General features: G+C 43.2%; 1 protein-coding gene across 5 annotated transcripts in view; it reads right to left on the bottom strand.

Annotated features, from left to right (window-relative positions):
* The window catches only part of LOC311501424 (RNA-binding motif, single-stranded-interacting protein 3), a gene marked incomplete at its 3' end in the record, with an annotated part of 259,362 nt that overhangs the window by 69,227 nt on the left and 171,818 nt on the right, over positions 1-18,317 (bottom strand). For all 5 annotated transcript variants that reach the window (XM_084563235.1, XM_084563232.1, XM_084563233.1 and 2 more), the window contains one exon: positions 2,936-3,093. In XM_084563235.1, the coding sequence (XP_084419361.1) occupies positions 2,936-3,093 (158 nt within the window). The remainder of the gene's footprint in view (positions 1-2,935; positions 3,094-18,317) is intronic.

Consider the following 18,317-nt stretch of genomic DNA (forward strand, 5'->3'; position numbering starts at 1 on the left):
GTACGTAGTCACACAAAAAAATCTTGTATATTGAACATATAATATCTACTACACCGATCAGACACAACATTATATCTGTGAGATGATCCACAGAGGCCCCTCCCTTCAATCCATAGGACCCAAAGACTCCCACTAACAAAATATGTAGCTCTCATCCATAACGATGCATGAAGTAAGGGTCCGAGTGAGAGATTATTGCTTAAATACACACACTAACCAGGCACAACATTAAAACCACTGACAGGAGAAGTAAATATCATTCACCATCTTGTGACAATTCAATGTTCTGCTGGGAAATTTTTGGACCTGGCATTCATTTGTGTGAATGTTACTTAGACGTGTGCCACCCACCTAGACCAGACCAGGCACTCCAGCAGCAGCCATCCCCAGCAGGATGCAGGCTGACACAGGCACACACTCAAAAAAATGGTTTAGGAACAACTCAAAAAACAAAACATGAAGAACAGCACAACCTGGCCTCCAAATTCACTAGATCCTGATTAAGTATCTGTGGGATGATCCACAGAGGTCCCTCCCCTCAAACCAAATGGACCCAAAGGCCCCCCACTAACAACATTCTGTTACCAGACACCACAGGACACCCTCAGAAGGCCCATGTCCATTCTCTGATGAGTCCTAACTGTTTTGGAGGCACACAGATATCTGGACAATATCATAATGTTATGCCTGATCGGTGTATATATCTGAACCCCAGCACATTCAAACATGCAAATAACTGTTCCATAATGCTTTCAGTTTAAAAGGCAGCCCAGTGACACAAAGTAGATCTGCATGAAGCACAGCTAACCTCTTTATCGCTTCTGCTCTCTTTCACTCAGGCTTAACGACCTTGTAGAGCTCATGAAATAATGATTTATGTAACTCTGTAATCAAAACAAAAGGTATTTTTTTGGGCAGTTGAAAAGCAAGCTGAATGCATCTGCCTTCTCCACAGTTTATGCTGAGCTTTTCTCACTATTTCCTTGCACTCTTTACTCGCCCAGCTATTCATTGTTTGCCTCCTCCTCAATACCATCTCTCCTTTACTTTCACCAGCAGTACGCTGATGCGTAGGTAGACAGAAAACAGGCTGGTATACGGAGAGAATAAGGCAGACAAGCTGTTAGGAAGTCACAGGGAAACAAACCGGTCGGCCAGACTGTCTGTTGGTCGGTCGGGCTTTTGGGGCAGCCAGTCAGTCAGGGAGTCAGCCAGGTAGACAGCGAGGCAGGCTGGCTTTTCTCTGTGTGCTCCTGGTTAATGGCATCAGGTGCTGCTGTCTGCAATGATTAGTGCTGGGGCTGGTGTAATGGGCTCTGATAACAGTAATGGATCGGCCCACAAACACTTAGCTCGGTTTACTCTCTCTAATGCCCCCTCACAGCCCAACCCTCAGCAGCTGTCTGTCTGTCTGTTGACACAGCTAATGGGACTTGTACAATTCATAAAACACAAAGATTTATTTATTTATTTCTACTCTCTCTGGCTTTCTTTTTCTGACCTGTGCCGCAATATTCTTTCAGTTTTATTCCCCGATCCATCCATACCTCTTCTCCAAAACCACCACTCATTGAACTTTTTCTTCCACCCGCCCACGCTCACTCATTTCATTTTCCATTCCTCAGTTTTCTCATGGCTGCCATCGCCTTGTGTTTCATATCACCTTCTCCTTCTCTTTATAATAACCTCTGTGATTATCTTTTTTTTTTTTTTTTATCTTGACTATTATTTCACACTCATGTCTCTCTCGCTCCTGCACTCTCACTCTCCCCTTCCATCATGTCTCTTCCTCCGCCCACTGAGGGCTGCTTGAACAGGTGGCCTGTGGCAGGTTGTTGCTGTGCTCTGCTTGTTGGTCTGCAGGAGGCTGCCTACCTGTCTGAGTGTGTGCGTGTCCGTGCGAGAGCCTGCCTTTCGGCGCGTGTTTGCATGCTTGCACGCGAGCACGCATGTGTACATTTGCACAGGGTGTGAAAGCACGTGTAGAGGTCTGTCTGTGCATATGCTTATATTTGTGCATAAGTTCCTGTTAGTGTGTGTGTGTGAGTGTGTTGATGCCTGTCTGTCCTGCTGTAACCCCCGTTAATAGAGCAGGGAATAGGAGAGGAGTTCAGCCAGAGCAGGTGATTAAGAAAAATCCCTGCAAGATGGCGGTTCTGCGGCCGTCAGTGGCCTCCTCTGGGTAAACAGGGGGAGAAATGTGTGGAGAGGAATGAGAGCCTGGTGGCTGCTGTCGAGGACAAGGACAGAACGGTTTATGACTTTGGGGGATTAACAAGCTGAAGTGGAAACTTTTCTGAGTAGAAAAAGAAATAAAGTGTTTAGTGATAGGCTTGGTCTTGGAAATACGGCAGCAGTGACTACGTTAAAGGAAGAGGGAGTAATTGCTGGTATCCATGAATGTTTGTGAATGCATAGACGTACTGTAAGCATCCACTAACAGAGGATCTGAGCACGTACACATATTGTCTGATACACTGGCTGGCATGAACAAAGACAAACTAATCCTTTGGCAACGTCAAACAGGCTTGGAGAAGGAACAGATCACCTTCATTAGTTTCTATTACCTGCAAGTAGTGTCTTTTCATAATGAATATGATGCACATGGGCGTGAGCTGTGCATTTGTGTCGACACGCAGTTATCAAGGGTTAAAAACGGGCAGAACACTTTTCAACTTGCCTATACAACTTTTGTGGCTCTTGGGGGAGCTTTCCAAGGTTTGAAAACATAACCTGATAACTGTGTGTCACTGGGTTTATCTCGGCTTACTCTTGAGGCTTATAAAGCCTAATATAAAGCCTAGATTGAGTGCAGGTGTTGAGATATGCAGCAGAAAGGGTTTGCCACAGAGTTGTATCACAGAAACTATGTGCTTGGCTTTTAGAGTTTCACACATACCACATGTCTAGACTAAAAGACATTGGCATTGTTTACCTCGCGAAGCCGACTCCTCTGCTGACCCCATTGGCATCCCTCAGTATCCTTGTGGAGATGACGTGACCCAGAGGCTTCAGCATGTTCTCCAGCTCCTGCTCGTCCATAGACACTGGCAGATTGGAGATGTACAGGTTGGTGGGGTCCTGCTCTTGTTGCTGCAGCGCCAGGATGTTGAGGAGCAGAAAGGCAACAGGAGGACGCATAGAAGGCAAAAGGAGAAGAGAGAAGAGAAGCAGTGATGGTTAAGAAATAATGCACCACTGTCAATTGCAGAAACTGTGAAATAATGCATCAGCGTTGGGTCGGGAACAATCACACAACATGCTGCAATGCCGTCAACTGTGCAGACAAACTTCGGCTAACCTCACATGACATTTGGCCTTATTGACCCTCACACATTCATCTGCACATATGCAATACGGATACGTCAATAATTCAGTGTGCCTGAGTCTCTCTCTCTCTCTCTCTCTCTGTATGAACAAATACGTGGGCTGGCCACATTATGGATTTGTGTGAGCAGAAATAATAAGTACATGTTAACATCTTGCATTCTAGACATATTCACAACAGCTTATATGGAGGCTATTGAGTGCATCTCCTTAAACAGATTTAAATGGTTAACAATCAAGTGAAAAATAGGTTGTGTATTGTGCAACAGTGTCTAGGGTGTAGTGCCCAGGGGCTACTACGTGCAAGGCAAAGGTGCACAGCTGGTGGTGTGTTGAGCCTGAGGTAACACAGGGTCCTCTGAGCTCTACAGTAGAACATCTGGAAACAGTCCCTCCAGTCAATCAGTCACCGGGGCAGGCAGGCAGTTACAATGTAAGTCACCAAACTATGCATCCATCTTTCAAGTCAGTCACTCTCTAAATTACCCATGAAACCACATTATGCAATCCTGATCTCCAATTATGTGCTTTTATGATGCTGTATGCTACATCCACATTGGCATCTACTTTTCTAACGTGCCAAATCACATTCCATCCGTCTCTCCACCAGGTAATAAGTGAACTATCCAATCAGGCAGCCGGCCAGAGTTTCATCTGTTTCAGACTCACGTCTCCAGACCTTTCATTCAGCAGCAGCCAGGACTACCATGAGTTAAATCTATCACGGGCAAATGTAATATTACAGCTAACCACCTATAATGTTGTTACTGCCCAGTGTAATATAATAAGAGAATGAATAAGATTTACATCCGCTCTTGCTCTAACTTGTTTGTAGACAAAGGTCTAGATTAAAAACTGAACTATTTTCAAGTCAGTTTTATGTTCCATTAAATAATTAATAGACAAGAATCTCTCGGACAATTCCAGCATCTTGAGTTCATGCAATCTTAAACTGCATTTTAAATGTATATCTGTCTTTCTTCTGAGTCATAATAACAGCCTCTCTTAGAAGCTACGATCAATAATACGAGGAGAGCAATGCTGTTGTTTAAGAGGCATCACCATGTAGAAAGGCAATAACCTGTGTCATGTTCTACAATCTAATAATAAGGGAGGCTATCCTGGATAACAATAGACATACAGTGCATTCATAAAAAATTATGAAATGAAACTTGTAAATACAAATGTTCCATTAGTCTTGAAGTGGATGCGTCGGATCAGCCAAGTCTGGTCTCATAAACTTTAAAAATTGGCAACGAGACAGAGAGAAGAAGTAGAAAACCAAGGGCAAACAGGAGAACAGCTAAGTGAATTTAACTCCAGGAAAATGAGGACATTCGGCTAAAATGGAGTTTAGTTCAATATGTTTTATTCCCTTTCTGCTGCAGGACTAATTTACTTTGAAAGTAGTTGATCTGGCCTCAAACCAATGCCTTGGAAATATATATACGAATTCTCAGTAACATATTTCATAAGCATATGTAGTACTGTCAACAACAACGTCAGCGCAGAAGTCTGTCATCTTCTCAGCTGGAGGCTGTGGAGATATTTCAGTTGCGCTCTTTGAGAATCTTTACAGAGTCTGTGATTCACCACAGGCGAGTCTGCCATCGCTCTGTCTTGTCTTGCTTTCTGTTGAGGTGGGAGGAAGAGGTGAAGGAGGAGGAGAGGAAGTGCCTCCATCAGTGCCCTGCCTCCGTCTCTCCATCCTTTCAGAGGAGAGGACCGGTCCCTCCCCTGATTAATTAGTTGCCTTATCTGACAGGACATGTTTGATCTGATTAAAACCGTCGGGAGGAAGCTGGAGCCCCGAGATCAACTCTTTTTCTCTTATAACGGGGGAACTCAATTATCGGACTAGACTCCTCCTTCTTCTGCAGGTTTGTCACATTCGGGTGATTCAAAACGTGCGAGAAAAAGGAGTTTGCATAACGAAGGATTTGGCCGTGAATGAGGCTTAATTAAATCTGCCTGTAAAAACCTACTGTACACGTGTCAGTCTCCTTCTAAGCCCCCTCGGTGTGTGCAGCCCTGCAGCTCTGCTTTCCTTCGAGTTTCACTGGTAATGCGAGCCAGTGTTTTTCTGGATTATGTCAAAAAGGACTTCATATACAAATGCAGAAAGGAGGTCTGGATCAAAGAGTTAACTGACTGACTAACTCGATGGGCTAAGCCGACGATAAGAGAGTTTATACGTGCGTGTGTGCGTGCGCACTTGAATGAAAGCACTTTCGCCTATAAGCGCGAGACAGTGCACACGGAGAAAGAGTGTGACGGGATGTGAAGCAGTAATTTGTGTGTGTAGGCTAATGGCAGAGGGCTCCGTTTGCAGGGGGGATTATAGCGGGGAGGCCTCGTCTACGCACGGCCGCCTCGCTAAGTTTTCTCTTTGATGACGTTCCGCACCACAAAGCCCTAAATACCCAGATGAGAAGGTTATGGAGAGGAGTGGAAATGGGAGTATTTTGACGGGAGGTGAGATGGGCTGGCCCATTCCGAGAGGAGATTTAATTTCCTTTAATGTCAGCCTTTGCACGCGCTCTGCTGTCAGGCTATGAATGAAACGGTAATTGAGGTGTGTACGCCTTGCGAGTAATTACGCATGTGTGTTTGTTCCATTAAATAGACTGTATATACTGTACACCTTGCGGATGTATCCTTTTTGCTTCGTGCGTCTGCTTCTTGTGTGAGCGATAGCTGGTTGTGTGTGCCCCCTCACGACTGACCAGTGTTGTGAAAGGTTAATGGAAAGGCTCCAGGCTGCGCTGGAGCTTTGATGAGCATAATTCCTTCACCTTGCCACCAGGAGGACAGGAAGAATCCAACTGTGTGTGTGTGTGTCTGTGTGGGTGTGGGTGACAGAAGAGAGGGATACGGTGGAAGGGTGTGGGTGGACGACGTGTCATTTCCTGCTGACGGATGGCCCCCTCGCTAGAGCTGACAGCCCTGTAGCAGTTATTTCATTTCGACACCCTGCTCTGTTTACCTCACTGTAATTTTCTGAGAACATTACCATGCTACGAGGGGGAGGGAGATTATTATTAGTTGAGAGAGAGAGGGGGAAAAAAAAAATATATGGCGAGGATCTGCGTTGGGGGAAAAGAGAAAGGAAACAGGAGCCGCAGATTATGTGCAAAAGGTTAAATCACGGAAAGGCAAGAAAAAGGAAGCCGGAGAGAAAGAAAGAGTTGGAGGCAGCTGACATGACAGGCAGATATAGCACATTAAAGGAAGACCTTGTTGCCTTTTGACAACGCTTGAGGGAAAAGAGACGTCATGCGTTAGAAGTTTCTCGTTCCGCCTATGGGGCTCTCAGGGCTGTATCCATTTAACTGATAAAAGTTAGAGAGATAGATATGTGTCTTGACTGGGGGCACTGCATGTAAGGCTGTGCTGAGGCTGCCCTCGCTGTCCTGCCAGCACTCCCTCTTTTCTCTTACAGTATCGGATTCCTTTACTTCATACGCTCTCTTTTTTTATAACACTTAAAGGATCTGGTTTTCTAGAACTTTATTTCCGTTTATCAACCTCCCTCGTTGCATTTTTAAATCAATTCAGTCGTGCCTGTCCTACCTTCCCCCTACTACTGCCACCTCATCAGCCCCTTCATTGTTGCTTCTTTCCCCTCTCCTTCTCCATCCATTCAGCTTGCTCAAGAGATTAGAGTTGTATGTGTAATTGGCACTACAGGGTTTCTTGGCTGCTCCTCTGAGCAAGGACACACACTCCACGAGCATGCATGTGTGTGCATGCATGTGAGTGTGTATGTCTCTTTATACACAACGCAGTTTTTACTTCCCCCAGGTATGCCACTCTGGCCTGTTGCGTGACTAACCAGCAGCCGGAAGGAGCACAATTAAAGCCAAAGACAATGGGTTATGTGTTGACTAGTTGGCGGAAACCGCGAGGAAGCAGTAGTTGTGTTTGTGCTGCTGACAAGTTTGCAGATGCCGCAGGGATTGTTCCTGTTCTCTTGTATATAGGTTGAGGATCCGTACTCAGATCTCTCTGTGGGAGCCCGAATCTGCGAAATGCAATCGAAAGACAAGCAGGCCAACCGAATGGAAGGAAAGGAGACGTGAGAACGTGGAGCTGGAGAGGGGAGAAGCATACGAGCGCATGAACTCACTTCAAAAGCTTCAGCTTAATTTGTGAGGAGCGAAGAGAATTCAGAGACAAAAAAGGTAGCACTACAAAGGACCTATCATTCTGTCAGCTGGCTAGTCAGCTGGTCGGACAACAGCAGGCAAAGTCAGCCGGGCAGCTTGCTGCCCTTTGATGAGTGCTTCCCCACATTTTCTGTTTCCACTCACGAGCGGATGACTGGATCATTCTACTTCTCCCTTTTGTAGAGGCTGTTGTCAAATGCTTCCTCAACACTCTGCCGTTCTGTCTGTTATCAAGACCTTCTGTGACACTCGACTTCAAAGCCCATCCACTTCCAAGACTTTACATTACAGCGTGTCCCCATCACAGTCTTTCTCTGTTCACGGCCGCCATTTACAGCACAAGTAGCTGCAGGCAGAGCCAGGCCACAGGGCATATTAGGAATTATACTTTCCGAGTGCTCTTCTAAAGAAACTGCAACTTATTTATCTATGCTACTCCATATTTGTAAAAATTTCAGCTCAGGAAAAATGTCAAGTTCAAAGTGTGGCCTCTACAACGACTACATGTTTTCATCAAAGTCATCTTCTATAGACAGATGGTTAAGCTTTGCAGACTTGAATGCTCTCTATCTGATGAACAACGTCACCCACACACACGCAGACATATGCAAACGCGCATTATAATCCAACATATGCATGAATGTCTCCGTCCTAGACACACTCAATCACAGAACAGCATGTTGCAGCGCAAAAGAAAGACAACAAGAGCGCAAGCTGGTAATACGTGGGGTCCTTCTGCTGCTCACATTCCTGATTTAAACCTTCTGTCGGAAACAAAGCGCTGCGAGGCGGAGGATCTGTGCCATCACCCAGGGCAGCCATATTCAATCCAATTACCTTATTATGTCTAAACAAACAACTTAAAACACCTGTCACTTAAACATGGTTTTAATAGAGCTGCAGTAAATGGGCTCTGGCGGAGGTTTGAGATAAACACAGCAACACTTTCCATGTGGGAGTAAGAAATAAATTTATGTTGTTTTTTTTTTCTAGATAGCTTTTCTCTAATTCACAATATGAATCACGTTTCACATGCACTCCTCTTTGATAATGACTACGAAGGAAGCAGCTGTTTTAAGCTTCTTTAACATAGCACGTAACTAAATGCACATTTAAGGCAGATTCCTGTATGCGACTCTATTCAAGAGCATGTGAGAAGTTCTAACTAAGAGAACATCGGTAACTAATACATAACAGCATCGTTTTTTGAATCAAAGAACTCCTTCTGATGCCAATAGACGTGGCGTAGTCTAGAGTAGACTAAGCAGATGTTGGCAGAGATATGTGCATGATGTTTTAACGCTAAAACAGCCACATCTGCTTTTTTTTATTATTATTATTATTTCATATGTTACTCGCATGAGAGCAGACTAAACACACACCGTCCAAAGTTGCAGTGACTGCTGTTTGGTGTTGCAGCATTTTTAAAGTAAAAGCTACAGGAGTGCTTTCAGCCTCATATTGTCCTTTACTGTTCAAATAAAGCCAGTTACTGTATCACCTGCAGCTCTTCTGATAACGTGCACGAGAAACGTTAGGCGATTTTCTCTCCGACGCGACCTTATATAGTCTGCAGAGTACTGCAGAAGTTGTAGTAGTTGAAGAGATTAACTTTTTTTTTTTTTCTTGGCATTTCTTAATAGGTAGTGGAAAGATATAAACTGCAAATGTAGCAATGCAGTGAACCTTTTTCCCCCCTGATACTAACTCACATTCCTCAACTGTCTGCTCACATTTTGCATAGATTGTGTCCCAGTGCTCTCTTTTTCTGGAATCGCTTTGCAGCACTGCCTTCTACTTTAAGACTGTGTTGAAAGCTGAACTATAGCTAAAAAAAAAAAAAGACAGGTCAGTGCAACTTTAATAGAAATGTTTTGTACTAAAATGTACAGTTCTTTCCCTCATACTCAATTAATATTGCACATGTAATGTTAATAATATATATATACATGTGTCAAAAGGCTTTTAATTGCACCCACTCCTCTACTAGTATTGGCGGAATATTCTTTTTTCCAGTCCGCTTTCCTGATCTGTAATCACCTTCACTGTAAGCGAGCAAACTGATGCTCACATGACTGATCAGACTTAGGAGCTACAACAAGATTATCCTCTCGCCAACAGATGGTGGCTAAGAAAATGCCCATTAATTAACCTCTCAGTATAATTTTCACAGGAAAAAAAGTAATTTGAAGTTTGTCACGGGGCGCAAAGTTTCTAAAAAGATGTTCTCACATGAGATACAAAAGATAAAGAAGCGGAATATAAAGCTCAAGGGCAAAAGATTAGAGGTTCACCTTGCTCACGCGCTGTTCCATTTGGCTGGAATACAATGTTACCTGATTAAATAAAAAAAATCTTACAAATTACCATACGTTGCTGCAGAGCAAACCTTAATACATCACATTATTCAGCCACAGAATTCTTCCCATGAGTGCAATCCAAGCCAATGACAACTAAGTGTGTCCTAGCACCCTCAGGCACTGAGGTGTTCAGTTTGATTTTCACTTACATAATTACACACAGGGCTCCTGCACAGCGCTGCATACTCATATGTGCACAGTTGTGCACACACAAACTCACACACATTGTCAATCTCTGTCCAATTACTGCTTATGGAAAATGTCTTTCTAGCTAGTCTTTGTAATGCTCAGATGATAGATGTTGTGTAAGGAAACAAAACTGGGTGATACATTATTGAGCCTTTGAGCATGCTAACACAGTAGTGGGGCTTTGTTTTACCCTCTGCTGGTGTAGGTGGTAAAATATTCATCCAACATAAGGCATGGTGTCTGCTATGGTATTAAACTGGCTTTTGCTATGCCCTTCCATGTGCAACAAAGTTTTACTCTACATCCCAACAAATAGATCTTTATCCTGTCAATCTGAAGCTCTGGCGTCAGCCCTGACCCTATGCAGATCCTAACGATGTAGCCTGACGTGCACCACCCCAGAAATGTAACAACGCGTTGTCGCTTAGTAGTAGCGTATTTCCGCTTTAGTATTTCCGGCTGCTTCTCCATCTCTGCAATTTTCAAATTGATTGTTTTGGATCACACCAAAGAAAGACTGACTGAGGAGGTTCAAAGGTACAAACAATTGGACGCATCATCTTAGATGAAATTTTGGCGAAAGTTTCAGTCGCCATTGTTGAACGTGAACCAGGAAGTAGAAAGTGAAGCAGGAAGTAGAAACAAAAATTAACCAGAATGGCAAAAAAGACACAGCGCTGACTAGTGAGCCAGACTGACGAGCGCGCAAGTATAAATGGCTCACACCAGCGAACCAGTTTCCTGCTCCAATGTCTTGTTTGAGTTGCCGTTTTGAGCCAAGTCCCAACAGTACTGGTGGTGAAGGACGATGGGAGTGGGACATGAAAATTCAATGATTGGATGCAAATACTGTACACGCCCTTGAGTGAAGGATGAGTCAACAGCATTTTTTAAATCATTTTCCAAGAAATGACAAACTCTAAAATACCATTAACATTTGTCAATGTTGGGTCATAACATATAAAAACACTAAAACAATTAATGTGGTTTCACAGGGACTTTAAACAGCAAGAAACTATGATGTTTAGCAAACATAACTCAAAGAGCAGTAAGCTGGGGACTATTTTTTATTTGTTCATAATGAAGGATCATGTCATCGATGTCTAAGGCTGCAAAGGATAACCTAAATCATGTCAACTCTTGATGAATAAATTGATGGATTTTGTATTGTTCATCATCTCCAGCCGTATCCTTTTAACGTTTCCAAACATCTAAGAAGTCTCACAGCAGATTAAGCAGCATTTTCTCTCTTTTTAAGGCGTGTGATTGGGGGATCACACCTTTACTTTGCAAAACAGACATAACACCACTAAATTATGTCTGCCATCAATGTCACGGCTCATACATTTTGATGCTGGGTTAATGTGAATTTAAATGGGTCGATATGCGCTTCACCCGCTTAATCACGACCCCCTGATTTGATTTTGTATCTCCCTCGGTGAGCTAATATTCCAGAGATTAAAATTTCATGTGGAGCTCATATCAGAAATCCATTATTAACATGGGAGATGGGTACGCCGGCTGTACCCGCGTGCTCCACCAAAAAGAGGCAAAACCTGTGTGCACAGAAGTAGTCAGGCACACATGCATGTAAATATACTTTTGGGATACGGCCCCTGAGGACTTTGAGACAAATTCATGCTCCCTTTGTAGTGATTTTGAGGATTTTCCTTATAAGCTGTGGTTATGTCCTCGGTTGCGCACCCTCATCTCAGGAGTAGACAACATTCGCAAATGTCTTCCTGGTTTCATAATGCATTTTCATCACCGTAACCTTCGTATTTTTCCATTATGGCGTTTGCAACAACAGCTCATTGTGTTGTCGCCAGGGTAAATGCATTTTTCCGTCTTATGCATCATTCATGATATCATTTCTGAGATTGAATTCCTCCTGGCTGACATCATGTGGAGGCGGAGAGTGGTGGCGAAGGTTGGTTTTGGTTTTCGAGTGGGATGGGGGAGGGTTGGAGGAAAGAAAATGGTGGTGAACAGTTTGATTTCCACTATTGACCTGCATGAGGTCTTCTGTTGACAGATAAAGGAAAACCTACTCCTAAATTATGGATGACTCTTTCGTTTGTTCAAAAGATCATCCTATTTTCTCTCCTGCCTCTTTTGTCGGTTTGTCACTTAATACAGAGCTTTGCCAATTTTCACTTTTCAGCCTCTCTCTATCTCAAATTACTATGACACTATTTCACACATTTTCCTCTTTTGACGTAGATCCCACATTTGAGAACCTTAGGGGACTGATTCTGGGATGAGATCAAACTGAATATTAAATTAAACACATGACATGCTCTCTGACTTACGTGCAAGGCATTTGCCAAAATGAGCAACATAATGATAATTGGTGGAAGGAGCGCCCATCAGTCACGTAAAAGAACGTAATTTAAGTCCATGGAGAGCTAGTGTGGCTCTAATACTGCAGAAGCATTCGGCATTACTTGTTCGGTGATAGCCCTGCATTGCCTTGCAAGGTAGCCGGATTTGAAGAAGAACATGAGATCATCTGAGAATCCATCTTCTCATCATCAAATCACATCTCAAAGCTGTGCACTATGAGGAGCAACTGGCAACACACTCTAATATCTTGTTGGACCGCTTTTAGCATTGAATACAGCACACATTCGCTGTGGCATTGTTTAGATAAGCTTCTGCAGTGTCACAAGATTTATTTCCATCCAGTGTCGCATTAATCTTTCACCAAGATCTTGTATTGATGACGGGAGAGTCTGACCACTGCTCAAAGCCTTCTCCAGCACATCCCAAAAATTCTCAATGCATTGGACAGTTCTTAACCCAGTTTTAGGAGTTTCTAAAATCTCCTTAGATGTTTTCTCTTCTTGATGCATGCCAATGATTTGACCCTTCTCAAACAGACTAACGACTTTTCCATGACCACGGGATGTGTCTTTAGACATGGTTGTTTAAGTTCATCAGTTGGGGTTAAATAACTTGTTGCCAGCTGAAAGATAATCACCCATGCCGTAATTATCCAATGTGAGGCTCATACCTATTTGCTTAGTTAAATCCAGGTGGCAACTTTCTTTCTTTTTTTTTTTTTTTGGCCAGGCAGTGTTTTACATGTGAACGCATCTAAAAGAAAACTCTTTTAGCGACTCATTGATTGAAGTTGTAGCTCGTGATAGACAGTGATGGACCGACTGTTTGTCTGATCACTTGCCAAGGTCCTGACAAAGTGCTTGTCTGTTCCCAAACAGTTTGCAAGGACTCTTTGTAACAAACCATCTGACACGTCAGGTAAAGATGTTGTCTGGGTGCATTAATTTTACCAAGAACAAAAGGGAACAAACATTTATGCACTGCTGGCCTTTGCCTTTTTGATAATTAGCCTCTTCACACCCATCAGCACAATTCCTGTAAGGTTTCCTCCTCCAAATATGAGGAGAAGTGATAATTTAGATTCTTGCAAAGCACTAGTAGTTTGTGTAAATATAGCACTGGACAATCACACACTTTGGAAAGCCTATATATGCTGTAGGTGAGAAGTTCCCAAAGTGTATGCACTGCAAAGGGTAGATATGGAGCATGGAAAGCTGTTGTAATGACAAATTTGACATAACTCATAATAAATGAGTATAAAGTACCAACATGTTTCTATTTAAGTAACATAATCACATAGCTATGACTCATTGATGTGAGGCTGACCTAACAGACATTTACTGTCACAATAAGCAAAGTAATCAATTTAAAAAAGTAATGCACAACATAAAATGTCATAACTGACTGCTGAAAGTAAGAGACAAATGGATGGAAAAAAAAGAAGAAGAAATTGAGCGCAAACATCAACAGTGGAACAATAACTAAGTCCACATGTCGGGAATCTACCAAACCACTGTGGTTTGTCTGCTAAGAAAAACAACTTAACAATCCCTTGAAGGTATCAATGAAACGGAACAATGGGTCACAGTTGAACCGTGCAGTGCTGCTCAGAGCTGCGGGGGAGCGCCCGACAAAAATGGTTGGGAACCACTGCTTTAGGTTCACAAGGTCACCGGTTTAAAATCTCCTAAAATTCCCAAGTGTCTCCAACATAGCAAAGTCTCCTCTCCACTACAGAGGCCGTCTCATTCAATCCATGCTTTCCTCACAGCTATCAGATACGTTCCTGGGAGCCAGCATCAACGGGGTTTACCGCATCGTAAAATTGCCATACATGTTAACTCCATGGTGCATGGGTCAAATGAGCCGTGGCAGTGGATGTTAAGTGACTTCAACAGGCTGCACATGTTTGGGTGAGGAATATTTATTGCCACACCGGATGGGTAAGGGGATCAAAGTTTACAGACGGATGGTAATGCAAAAATGCGTGCACTTCAACATGCATCAACGACTCTCTGCAAAGCTCAAAGCACTTGCGCACAATTGCGCGCAGCCCCGGCTCTTTTTCATTGTAGTTTTAAAAGCAGGCACATACAGTATGTTGACAAGTCAGATTCAGCGTTAAGATGACAGCTAGGATGTGTGAGCCTTTCAACGGAGTGGTACAGCATCATCAGAAACCAGGAGAGTGACAATCTCTTTGTTTCCCTCCACACTCCATCACCTGCTCTCCAAATGGAGGCACAATGCAATTTTCACTTATGAATCTACTGCAAAGCAAATAGCATACGCTGTTTGCCTACTCCACAAACACACCCTGAATAACTACCCTGGGTCATGGACTCATTTGTTATTCCTTAATGTGCCACTACTCACCAGGGAACACTAAGGCTGCCACGTGAAACTACACAGCGATGCGAGCGTCATATGTCTAACTGCAGCAGGAATACTTTGCCTTAGCTCTGTCACAGCCGTACAGAGAAATGAAAACACAGTGGAGGCGAGAGCTGCGGAAATATTGAAATATATATTAAAGAATTATTTCTCAATGGAAAACAGCAACAACAAAAGTAATAAAAAAGCAATAATGGAAGTGTTGCGAGGGGAAAGCCACTCAGAACAAATCAACATTTATGTGACATCAGTCAGGTTCAGTGGTGGAGCCGATGCAATGATTTTCAATTACTAAACAGAGACGTGGCGTGTTAGTTCCCTTTCGATCACAAAACACGGGTTCTCGTGAGCTGCTGTTATTTACTGATTAAGTCTTGATTTGAACACTTTTCTCCACAATCACTGGTTTTAATGAGTTCTTTCAGATACATTAAACTTTTCTTCACTTTGACCAGAACAAAACTTTGATTAAACGTAGCCACACATCCAGTATGTATAACCGCATGTTGAATGCTGGGAAAAAAAAACAGTGCAATGTGTGCTCTTAAATGACTTTATGATTTTAAAATCCTACCTCAGATCAGGGACCATTGAATGTGCCTTTCTGTGTGATCTGAGGGCAATGGATATAAACAAACTAATGCAAACCTCACACGCAATCAACACGTAGTTTAGATGCTGCTTTAACCTGTTAGTCTATTGAGGTTAATGTCATATGTGCCTGGGAGCTAGACAGATATAAAACAGATCTCCATTGTGTATCCGCTGCTCATTTGCCACTCTCAATGCTTGATGCTTTTGTCTGTGCTGTGAGCAGATCAGAGTGCTCTGATTTCTTCATTTTCCCGACGGACGTTTTCCATCACAAAACAGACACGAAGGTGCAACAACCGGCTATAAATCTACTCATCGAGGGTCAGGGCCAGTCTGGCAGGTGGAGGGCAAATGCACCTGCAAGCTGGTTTGGCAAATGCAAATCAAAGCAAGACAATGATGATGATGATGCAGAAGAAGATAATGATAATGATGCTGAAGAAGAAGATTATGAGGAGGAGGAGGAAGTTTAATGTGATAATGAAGGAGAAGGAGAAAAAGATGATTCTGATGAAGAAGAACATAAAGGTGAAGGGGAAGAAACTGGCTCAAAAACCTTTCGTCTAGTTTGAGCCCAGCTTTAATGAAGTGAATGAATCCTATTCACTTAGTACATAATTACATCAATAAATACAGATTTCCACCACCAAACCTAGATTGTTGTTGCTTTACCACTTACAAAATATGCAAGCAAACCATAAAAAACCCGACAATGTCGACAAAGGGAGCCCTTTGGCTTTTTTCAATGGACACGGCTGCTCCTGAGCCTCTCTTATTATGCATAAATATACCATAGATATCCCCATTAGGATGCAGTGGTTGACACAATACGGTTGCATGTTTAAATTAGCAAAACTATCACTAAATTGACCTTAAGCCAACTAGAAAGTGAGAATATGCTGTATGTGTTCCTGCTTTGATCCCTTCTAAATAAAAAATAATTAAGCTGAGGCAGATTATTCCAGGTTTAGATGATAGCGCTTACTATAATTTTTGATGTTAATTATATTTTATGTCAGACTTTGAAAAACAGCGATATTTTAGTTGTTTCAGGTTTAAACGGTGAATTAGTGAATGGAAATATCTCTTAGTCATCCAGCCACAACAACAAATGGCTGCTAATTTCCCTGCCTTGCTAAGTGATTCTGTTGACCCATCAAAAACTGAATAGTTAGTTTCCAAAAACCCGAAGCCCTCAGTGTGTATTTCAGTGAGAGTGTCATTAGCAGCAGATGACCTACATAGAAGGGACCGCTGCTTGTTACAGTCTAATTATCACCCTAAATGGCCTGGAAGAGGGGTGGTACAGCGGGAGATAATGTGTTTGTTATGGACACTAATGATACAGTGGAAGCAAACTAACGACCCACCCTGGGTGTCCCACCGAGTTCAGCGGCTTCGTGACTCTATGAAAACTTGGAAAAGTCTGCTCTTAACTGCTTCCTTTTTCCAGAGCGGGAGGGAGGGACGCAGTAAAGGCACGAGAAACAGAGAAGAGAGGAGAGACCGGGGAGGCTGGGGGAAGCCAGGAAGGGAGCAAGCATAATAAAGTCATGCGGAAAGAGAGGAAGGGGAGAAAATAGCTCGGACACTAGTAATAAAACAAGCAGTAATAACAATAACAACTAGCGGCTTTATTGATGTTCAGGTGGAGTCAGGATGGAAGAAATAAGCCTGTTAACGCCAACGAGCGGCGGCGGACACAATTCATGAATTTATAAATGGAATCTCAATCTAAATCTGGTATGACTCCGTACACATATCAACAGAGAAATATGTGCCAAAGTGAAAATTTCAACGTACGATCACACCTTCTGAGGATGTTTTAAAAGAGAGAGCGAAAGGCGACATTAGGAGGCAGGATTGTAAAGGCGGAGGCGAGGGAAGAGAAATGACTGCTGGGTAATCAGGAGGTGGTTTGTAAGCCACCGGCATAAAAGCGTCTAGACAGATGTCATGGGTCTTGGCAGGAGAGACAGGGACATCAGTGTCCACATGACAGCATGACGGAAGGGAGTGAACTCTAGACTCTGGAGGAGCGGGGAAAAGGAAAACGGAGAGAGGGACGCGCACCCTGCAAGATGGAAGAAGGTCACCTCATCTGGAGGTCACCGCGGGTCGAGAATGTGGGGAGAAGAGGGAAATCACAGATTAGGAGAATAAACATTTGATGTCGACATCTGCTTTTCGCCTCAAGATAATTAAGTGTCCTCACAAGTCTGAGCCTCTATAATAAAGACGTCATTCATCAGTGGCATTCAAGAGGACACTGTCATGGTCAATAACACCGCCGTCATTACAGATCATTTTGCTTGCAGTGGGTGAGTGAGACCATACCAGAGTTCAATCAAATCGAAGCAATGCTGAGCCACACTGCACAATAAACAGCATCAGCGAGGAAATATAAACCTTTTTTTATTTTATTTATAAATCCTTCAACAAACCATGCTCACTCCTCTGCGTTTTGTCTGTGCAACATCTAATGAGCTCTTAATTTGAAAGTGCCTGCATGATAACATGGCCCGTCGTTTGATGTCACAGCTGTCAAATGAGACTTTCATCCCAACACGAATGCAGGAAACGCGTGGTAATTGTGTGTTTGCAATTGCATATGCATGTGAATTGAATTTGAATTGAAACGTGACGTGAAAATTAGGTTAAAAATAAGAAAAAGCTGCCGGGGAACGCTGTCCCATGCCGTGTAGAGTTTAGCCAATGGGTCCGAAGAAGGTATTTGCAGAGCGGAACTGAGGTGTAGAGGCACACAGAGGCACGGAGGGGGTCAGAAAGTCTTACAGAGAGAGAAATGTGTTTACCATCTCTAAACAGGTCTTTAAAAACAGGGCAGTCCAGCGCCCTGGCATCTCCTCCTGGGCAGTCGGCTGTGAAAACCCTCATCGCGACCCGCAGCACTGTTAGCTCAGTAGCATATGAGCAG

The sequence above is a fragment of the Chelon labrosus genome, assembly GCF_963514085.1.
Source record: "Chelon labrosus genome assembly, chromosome: 16".
Taxonomy (NCBI): Eukaryota; Metazoa; Chordata; class Actinopteri; order Mugiliformes; family Mugilidae; genus Chelon; species Chelon labrosus.